Source organism: Miscanthus floridulus, chromosome 1 (assembly GCF_019320115.1).
Source record: "Miscanthus floridulus cultivar M001 chromosome 1, ASM1932011v1, whole genome shotgun sequence".
Taxonomy (NCBI): domain Eukaryota; kingdom Viridiplantae; phylum Streptophyta; class Magnoliopsida; order Poales; family Poaceae; genus Miscanthus; species Miscanthus floridulus.
The window spans coordinates 380,099-390,222 of NC_089580.1; the positions used below are offsets into that span (position 1 = coordinate 380,099).

Sequence of the window (10,124 nt, forward strand, 5' to 3'; positions counted from 1 at the left end):
GCACATAATTCCGAAAACACTGGCATGGAAGAGTAAGCACTTGGACAAACATAGTTAAAAGTTATCTGCATTTTCATAGCAGAGTTCACCTGTTTAATGAACCAGGCAGGTGCTACGAGCAAGAGAAAGGTTCTTGCAATGCATAGCATGATGCACACCAATATCTGTAACAATGTTCCACCTTCTCATGGAAGGACAGCCAAAAAAACAAGCCCTGGACATACTGCTAGAAGGTATATAGGAGAAGGCCTCTACGTACGCTCACCTTCCTCCTAGTGTCACGCTGTTACAGCGCGTGCACACAATATACCTGATGATATTATATATATATACCAACTACCATACCACCATCTGTGACTCAAAAACAGCACCTGATCGATCACACGACTAAATCAGCTAAAACCACCTAGATTGAGTGCTTGGCCTGACCCAGAAAGAGAAGCACCTGATGGATACGGTTAGCAGCCTCCATCCTGATCCTAGCTAGCTAGTAGGACCAGAACTGGGCGTCGTCCATGCTGGGCTGGTCCACGACCATGTCCAGCAGCTCCGGCGTGGCCTTGCAGTGCGCCTCGGGCTCTGCCGTCTTGGGCGAGCACATGGACGACGGCGAGCCGGTGTAGCTGCTGCCCCCGCCGGTCCTCGCGGCCTTGAGCCGGTGCAGGATGTAGTCGTTGCTCATCTTGAGCCTGACCATCTCGGCCTGTGCCAGCGCCAGCTGCGCCTGGAGCGCCTCCACCTGCTGCTGCAGCGACGAGATGGCACCCACGCAGCCGTACACGGGGTCCCTGACGCGCGCGTTGGCCTCGTACACCAGGCTGCTCACCGCGTCCCCTCGGTGCTGCACCGCGATCTCCTGCACTTGCCACCAGAGAGCATGAGTAATTGAGTATATATGCACGTACACATGACAAGATACGTAGAAATGTAAAGTAGAACGAGACACATTTTACAGACATGACAAAGAAACACTGATTGAGTGCCTAGCTAGGAAACTGCTAGTGCTATCAGATTAGGACCAATGCACAACCAGCCAGTAATAATAGATGATAATATATTATGGTTATTGGAGTTCTTGTTCCAAGAAAAGAAAAGAAAAGAAAAAGAAAAGATCGACAACATGTCTGCGTGTTTGGTGCAGCCGAAAGCTTCTTTTTCGGACACCATGTGCAATCCATGCCTGAAGATGGCGACGGCCGTAGGTAGACACACCGGAGGCAGTACTACACTGCTGCCGACGGCTGGCTCGACACATGGGGGAGAAGATCTTCGGTGAATTCGAAGATACGGTCAAGAGCACGCAGGGGCAAGTCCCTGTCGATTCTAATAAATTTGTACCAAATTAGTACCGCCTCCGTTACGAAAAGAATGCACCTATGATTGCGCGTCACGAATAGTAATTAAGTTTGACAAAGTTTTTAGCGAATAATATTAACAGTTATGTCTTTAAATTAATTTATTATAAAAATATATTTCGTAATTAATCTAATGGCATTTATGTTGTATCATAGACATGGATACTTTTTTCACTGTGCTAGAATCGTATTCTGTTGGGGACGGATTTTTAGGGACGGAGTGAGCAGTAGATATGTATGGAGGCCCTGGGGCCTGCCTGGGCACATGCAGATGAAAACGTTGCAAATCTGATTGGTTGACCGGGCGTGGGCTATCTTTTTCATTTGGTTTGGGTTAAGAATAATTAACTTTTTACCATACTTACGAGATGATTGGTATATAAAATACCATGTCATGTCAGTGACACACGTGTTAGTTTCATTCGTAAGAGTGGTAAAAAATTAAATGCCCCGATTTGTTTTGTTGCTGCACTGCCCCTGCTCATGATTGGATTGGATCGGGTGGCTGCCTGATGGCGCCCCCTGCGTGCAGTGAAAAGGAGACACTGTTTGCCCATGCCTTGTCGAGTGCATGATTACCAAGAACCGGATTAGAATCCTGATACAGTAACTCAGGAGCCGGATCATCAGTAAACTCTTGCTATAACATGGCTGTGTATGTGCCCAAGAAAGAACTGTTAAGCTCTAGGGAACTGATCGACTGTTGAGGCATGCAGTGCACAGCAGAAGCTCAGTCAGGAGCAACAAATAAAGATGGAGGAAAGTGGATCAAGCTTCGGGATAGGCACGGTAGCACAATGAAGGTAGCTAAAGCAGATTGATCCCTAAAAGTGTGGCCAGTAGGTAGGATCGGAGAACACTTTGTTAATAAGATATGAGTGTAAAGCTTGCTACTTTTGGCAAAGCAGTATACCCGAGACACAGACACTGCCTCTTCGCTTGAACTTATCAGCCGGATTATCAACTAAAATTTATAATATTTTTCTCTTCCAATAAAACAACTTTAGCCAGCCGAACAGTCTCTGAGTCCGACTGTCATCACACAAGTAACGCTCGCTCCAACTATCCGCCTCTACAGTACACATCTATACACATTGGAGAGAAAAAAAAATCTAGTCTAGACAATGGAAGCAAATAAAACCATATATATATATAACTGTGCAGTGCAAGGAGAAGTAACTGTGCAGTGCAGGCATATGTAAGGTGAGGTGAGGTGATCTGGCGCTGCTGGTGATCTCGATCTTCTAGAAGCAAACGAAAGCTAAGAGGGACAAATAGAACCTCAGCAGATCATTATCTAAAAAAGAACCTCAGCAGATGGGGACATGGAAACCTGTTCACTGAAGCAACCAGCAACATCTTCAGTGCAGAGACGATTATATATTTACTCTATATCAGAGCGGCAAGCATAGTGTGCTGCTGCGTGCATCGCTACATGCTAGTGAGTTTCACGGCAAGGCAACTAGGCAATGGTGTAGCTCGACGAGAGGGGCAAAGAAAAAGCCCCGTGGGGAAAAAAAACTACTGAGCATCGCCAGCGCGAGAGCAGAGCAACCGAAGACGAAGAGCAGAGCGAGCGGCGGTTGCGCATGGTGCTGTGCTGTACCTGGAGCAGCTTGCTGACATTGCTGGCCCCGAAGACCTTGTGCACGTTGGCGAACTTGTGCGGTTCCCCGGGCGGGAAGTAGGGCGCGAAGACGCAGCCGGCCGCGCACCGGCGCCGCAGCAGCTTGCACGCCGCGCACGGCGCCGCGGAGGCCGCTCCACCACCGCCCGCCTTCCCTCCCCCGGCCCCGGCTCCGGGCACCGCCATCACCACCACCGCGTCCCTCATCGGCGTGGCGATCGACAGACAGGCGAGTGGGAGTGGGGAACTGGAGAGCCGAGACGCGACTGGTGGAGTATATGGCTGTTGCCAAATTGGGCGGCTGGGCGCTGGGCTACGGGACGTGGGTGGTAGGCACAGGGACGGCGGGCGGACGGGGCAGGTTGCCTGGGCTCTCGGCGTCTACCACGAGTATTGGAATTGGGAGCCCTTTAGTGGAGTCAGGATGCAGGGGGCAAGGCACTGGGCAGAGATAAAAGCTGGGAAAGCAGAGCAGACTGCTCTGCTCAGGAGAGACCGAGAGACTGATGAGAGATGTTGGAATGGCTGGACAAAGGAAAAGGCAGAGAGAGAGAGGACACTGGGCAGTTGAGCCGTCTGTCGTCTTGGCTAGAGAGAGAGAGAGAGGGGGAGAGTGTGTGCTTGTGAAGGGGAAGGACAGTCAGCCGTTGAAGGGCGGGCAGGCAGACAGACCGAAATCGTGCCGCAGCACGTAGCATCATGCGTGCCCCCTCTCCTCTGGGCCTCTTCCTTTGATGATCATCCACCCGCATTTGCATGCATCGGTATCGACTATCGATCGATTTCCTTCGCCCCGCTGCCTGCCCGGTCTCCGTGCCCTACCTTTGACCGATGGATCTCCCCGCTCCAGCGCTCTCCGTCTCCATTGATGCGAATGCGGTGCAATTATGCAGCGCGACGCATGAAACACAGGGGGAAAAAATAAAGAGACGCAAAGCCACGGCTCGCATGCTAATTGCGGCCCGGCCCTGCACCGTACGAGGAGTGGAAGCATTTTGCTTTTCGGCCGACCGAATCATTCGCGCATGATCCACAGCACAGCACTCCAAGGTTGCTGCTGCATGCTTCTCTTCTCACAAATACAGTACGATCAGATTCAGATGGGTACAGCAGCAGCACGCGGTAGCCTAGTTATTAGTGACTGCTGCAGGAGCAGGTAGGAGCGGTAGAAGTAACATGTGAGCTGTTGTGCAGCAGTGCAGTGCCGAACGCGCTGATTGAACCGATGATGCGGATAGGTTAGCTTGTCGGCTGATTAAGGTGGTGTTTGGTTGTCGCTCCCAGTGGATGTCGAGTATTAAATATAGACTAATTACGAAACTAATTGTATAGTTTACGACTAATTTGTGAGACGAATCTTTTAAACCTAATTAGTCCATGATTTGACAATGTGTTGTTACAGTAAACATGTGCTAATGATGGATTAATTAAGCTTAAAAAATTCGTCAGGTGGAATATCAACGGATTATGTAATTTATATTTTTATTAGTATCCAAACACCACGTACAATATTCTTTCGACACACCTCCTAAATTTTAGTCGTCGGATCAAACACCCCTGGCATGTCAAACCGATGATGAGGATGGATGGCCAGCCACCCGTCGCGTCGCGCGTTTCCAGATGGATTTCTGTGCGACGGTGAGCGATGTCGTCGTGGTGTCGGTCTGCGTGCGTGCTGCACGCTTGGATTAGATCGATTAGGGACTAGAGAGGGCCGAGCGGGGGCGGGGACATCTTGTGCTCGGTTGGCCCGGCTCCGGCGGTGAATGGACGGACGGACAAGATGGGGCACCGCACCACCGCCACCGCCACCGCCGCAGCGCCTGGGCCTCGCGTGCCTCCTCTAAAAAACGAGGCCGCTTTTTGTCTGTACCGCCGGCGCGCAGCAGTGCCGCAACGCGACCGCCGTCATGGATGGCCACTTGATTAGCCGTGCACCATCCCCTCTGCTGGCTCCTGCTGCTTGGCCTTTTATTTGCATTTCCGAATGAAGGCCCGGCTAATCTATGTCCCTCCCCGTCCACCTTTCTTTTTTTTTTTTTTGCGCTTTTTTCGATTCTCGCTGTGCAGCCCTGTGCTCCCGGGGGGCACACACACATGACACATTCCCCTCGCTCGTCTTCCTTCCACGCCACGCGACCTTGCTTGCTGCTAAAGAAAGCACATCTGCCCATGCCCCATGCCATGAGCGAGCGTGATAATTGATGTGCCTCCTCGCCCGGTCGCTCCTCAACTAGAAACTACTAGTAGCGAGTGGCGATTAGGACAGACAGGACATCCGTACGGCCCGCCGTCTCTTCGCCGCTTTTCAACCTCCCAGCTGCATGCTACTACTCGCAGCAGCCTCACTTGAATCATTGCTAGCATCGATCGGGGGCAGGGCCGGCGGCATTGGCACGCACGGCGCCCCGGACTGTTGAGGACGCATGAACAGGGATCAGATGCATCAGTGATGGTTTAGTTCCCAGCCAAATTTTCAAAAGTGCTACAGTAGCCATTACATCAAATTTTGCAATATGTGCATGGAGCATTAAATATAGATGAAAAAAAAATTACACAGTTTGGTTGGAAATTACGAGACGAACGTTTTAAGCCTAATTAGTCCATGATTGAACACTAATTGCCAAATAAAAACAAAAGTACTGCAATACCCAAATTCCCAAAATTCACGAAATAACCGCGCACTCAGTTGCGTTGGGAGCCACGGGCACAATCACGCGTACTGTAGCACCTTCCGCTCCAGGGCTGGTACCTCGCCACACGTCCCCCTGTCGGTCGGGCGGCGCGCCTACGCCCCGGCGCCCACCGGCCATCGTGACTCTAGCTCGCGAGGTGGGAAGACAGCAAGAGGCAGCTGCCGAGCTGCGGCACGCACGGCCAGCAGGCAGCAGCAACACCAGCACCCGTTCGTCAGAGAGGGCGTACCGCACGTACACTACGACGGACATGTGGAGGCAGACAGCCCAACCGCAGGGCAGACGTTGTGTCTTTTGGACACGATTATATATCGCTACTGTTCTTCAGTCCACTGATGAATCGATCCACACAGCGCTCCCTGGCAAACAAAATCTGCGGCTGTACGCGCTGTGCTGCACTGCTGCATACTAGTACGTACCATCGAGAAAAGAATGCAACTATAGATTTTTAATGAATAGTATTCATAGTTAAGACTTTAAATTAATTTATTATAAAAATACATTTCGTAATTAATTCGATGGTATTTATTTGGTATCATAATCATAGATACATTTTTATCTATAATTAATCAAACTTAAAATACTAACATATGACACTGTGCTAGAGTTATATTGTTTTTTAAGGGACGGACGCTGTACATGGAGCGGACTCGGCTTCCAGACCCTGTCTGCCACCCACACCCCACAGGTTCATTGCATCAATCGTACTGTACGTGATGAATGTTTGTGGGTATACATGTACTGCTACTAGTACGTACAAGTACCCCAGTACTCCTAACTGAGTGTTTCTACTAGTAGCACCTCCAAAGTATGACACTCATAAATGAGTTGTTCTCCGCGTATTTCTCGTGTCTGAAACCCAACGTACGTCACGTGTTTTAGCGTGTGTTTGGCTGCTAGAACCGCGAGATAGCAGGGGCCGATCACGTTTTACCTAGTGTGTTGATTCAGGGGTGGTAAAAGGATGGAGTGGTCCTTAAGGGCCCGTTCGTTTAATATGGAATGGTTGCCCTGCAATTATTCCAGCTAGATTGATAGGCTTATTTGTATTAGTATAGATTAGCTAGAATAGTTCCCGGCCTCAAAACCAGCTAAACGAACAAGGCCTAAAGAGAAATATTTCGCTTAGATGTAGCTTGCTCGTTGCCGTCCTTTGAAATTGAGGGGGCAACCTTATTCCCTATCGGTACAGAAAGTGATCAACACGTAAATATTTATAGTTTTGTCATACGTTATGATCGGATGTGGCCTAGCACTTAATGACACATGGTTTATACTAGTTCAGGCAACGTGTCCTACGTCCAGTTTAAGTCGGTCGGTGACTTTATTCCTGAGTCCAGGTACTTGAAGTTTGTCGTGGGGTTACAAACGAAAGGGAGAAAGATGGGGGTGCAAGAGGTCCGGTCAGACTCCGGTCTGAAGGGCCGAGAATGACGGGAGCTCCGCTGTGCGCTAAGTGTTCGAACGTCTGTTGTTCGTTGGGATCATTTGTCATTCAGATCGTGTGTGCGTTCTGTGTAGCTTTAGAGTGTCTAAAGTTAGCAGAGGGTGAATCGACGTGAGTGAACTGATCATCTCGCTGTTGGCAGAGAGCGCGTCCTCTTTTATAAATGAAGAGGATGGCCTTACAAGAGATAGAGATAAAGTACGTATCGTACTAAGTCTTGTTGCCCATACCGTCGGGTAGCGCTCACAACACTGTTGATGTCTGACGCATATGGGAGGTTTTTACCATGTTCTCCATATAGGGCAAATGATGATGCCTACAACACTGTTGATGCCCAGAGGCACGTGGGGGAGCCTTACCGTATTTGTCTAGTAAGGGAGTTGATGGCGCCTACAACATTGTAGGGCAAACGTCGACGCCTACAATACTGCTTGGGTTCTGACATGCCCGGAAGGTTGTAGGGCACCCTTCTAATATGTCCTATCGGTACTGTAGGTGTACAGGGTACGACCCTCGGTATTGCGGTTGACTTGAGTGTCCTGTTTTACCTGCTTCGCCCGTTACTTGGTCCTCACCAAGCGGGCGTCCATGATCGGTTGGTCCCAGTCAGCTCCGACTGCGCCAGTCGGAGAAGAGCTGTAAGTAGAGGTTCGGTGTATCCCCGATCGAAGACGCGGGTCGGAGTCGGAAGCGTTGTTGGCTTGGCCTTCCGATCGGAGAGGTGGGCCAGAGTCGGAAGCGAGGCCTTCCGATCAGAGAGGCAGGCCAGAGTCGGAAGCGGGCACTGTTCCTCCTTGGCCAGGCCTTCCGGTCGGAGATTGGATCGTCCTTCTGGCCTGTCGTTAGGTTTTTGTGCCAGCCCACGAGTTACGATCGTTCGCAACATCGTTCGCTGGCTCGGGCCTTTGTTGGGAAGCTAGTCCATGAGGAACCCCGGATTTATGAACCCGACAGGAGCCGCTGAGCCCTCGTGCGATTTAGGTAGAATCGTCTGGGGGATTTTTGTCTTGACGACGGGTGCGCACGAGCGCACCCATGGGTGTAGCCCTCGAGCGCCCGGGTCATTCTGGTAGAATCGCCTAGGGGTATTTGTAAGTGGGCGTGTGTGTGTGTGCACCTTAGTGGGCATAGCCTCTTCTTCCTAGTATCTTACCCATCGTTTATAGGAGCATGGTCCTAGGCATTTGGTCACGGCCGAGGGACCGGGCGAGACGGAGTTGTCAACAAGGTGCTGGGCACAGCGAGGGATTAGGCGAGACAGACTCGATCCGTGTGCTGGGCGCAGCGAGGGATAGCCGAGGGATCGGGCGAGATGGACTCATGGACCCAGGCGTCGGTCGTAGCCGAGGGATCGGGCGAGTCGGAGTTGCGGATCTAGGGCTAGGCACAGCCAAGTGATCGGGCGAGTTGGAGTCACGAACCTAGGCATCGGGCGTAGCCGTGGGATCAGGTGAGTCGGAGTCGCGGACCTAGGTGTAGCCGAGGCGTTGGTTGTAGCTGATGGATAGTCAAGGGATCGGGCGAGATAGACTCATGGACCTAGCAAGTTAGAGTCGCGGATCCAGGCGTCGGGCGCACCGAGAGATCGGGCGAGTCAGAGTCACGGATCCAAGCATCGGCCGCACTGAGGGATCGGGCGAGTCAGAGTCACGGATCCAAGCGTCGGCCGCGCTGAGGGATCAGGCGAGTCGGAGTCACGGACCCAGGCGCAACCGAGGCATTGGGCGTCTTGAGCCCCTAAGCCCCATTGGGCTCGTTAGGGGTTAGGTTGAGTTTTTGTGCGTTGCCCCGTCCGTGATTATGAGATAGGTAGCATTAGTCCAAGTGATGGAGCCAATGAAGATCATGACATGATGATGGTGATGCCATGGTAATGATCAAGTGCTTGGACTTGAAAAGAAGAAAGAGAAAAACAAAAGGCTCAAGGCAAAGGTATAAATGGTAGGAGCCATTTTGTTTTAGTGATCAAGACACTTAGTGAGTGTGATCACATTTAGGTTCGATAGCCGTACTATTAAGAGGGGTGAAACTCGTATCGAAATGCGGTTATCAAAGTGCCACTAGATGCTCTAATTCATTGCATATGTATTTAGGATCTAGTGAAGTGCTAACGCCCTTGAAAATGTTTGTGAAAATATGCTAACACACATATGCACAAGGTGATACACTTGGTGGTTGGCACAATTGAGCTAGGGTTAGAAACTTCACCGGTGGAGTGTCCGATAGTGCCATCGGTGCCCTATATAGAAAAGACGGAGGTCACTGTAAGTGACCGGACACTGGTCTGAAAGCTCTAGTTTGGTTTTGGTGAATTGATGAAACCCTAAGTGCTAACCTAGTTTATCAAGTGATCATGAGATAGGTAGCACATTCCAAGTGGTGAAGCAAATGAAGATCGTAGCATGATGATGATGATACCATGGTGATGATCAAGTGTTTGGACTTGAAAAGAAGAAAGAGAAAAACAAAAAGCTCAAGGCAAAGATATAAACAGTAGGAGCTATTTTATTTTGGTGATCAAGATACTTAGAGAGTGTGATCACATTTAGGTTTAATAGTTGTACTATTAAGAGGGGTGAAACTCGTATCGGAATGCGGTTATCAAAGTGCCACTAGATGCTCTAACTTATTGTATATGCATTTAGGATCTAGTGGAATGCTAACACCCTTGAAAATGTTTGTGAAAATATGCTAACACATGTGCACAAGGTGATACACTTGGTGGTTAAAACATTTGAGCAAGGGTGAAGAAGTTAGAGGTGAAAAGGAGTTTGTCTCGCTGGTCACAAGGTGACCGGACGCTGGTCCTAGAGGAACCGGCGTGTCCGGTTAGTTGTAACAAGGGAGACGCTAGCGTCTATCAAATGACCAGATGCCAGGTCATTCAGCGACCGAACGCTGGAAGGGTGTGTCCGGTCCTATTGTCGAGCAGCGCAGAGAGAAGTCACTGTGTGACCGGACGCTGGTATGGTCCGGTCAAAGAAAATTGTTTCTGGAAC

The 10,124-nt window shown here is 50.3% G+C and overlaps 1 protein-coding gene across 1 annotated transcript; it reads right to left on the reverse strand.

Moving 5' to 3' along the window:
* Positions 1 to 47: 47 nt before the first annotated feature.
* Positions 48 to 4,082, reverse strand: LOC136549223 (LOB domain-containing protein 4-like). Its single transcript, XM_066540791.1, has 2 exons — positions 2,962 to 4,082; positions 48 to 856 (listed from the first exon to the last, which is right to left on the reverse strand). Exons 1-2 carry the CDS (start codon positions 3,187 to 3,189, stop codon positions 488 to 490), a joined length of 597 nt encoding a protein of 198 aa, XP_066396888.1. The 5' UTR covers positions 3,190 to 4,082; the 3' UTR covers positions 48 to 487.
* Positions 4,083 to 10,124: the final 6,042 nt, after the last annotated feature.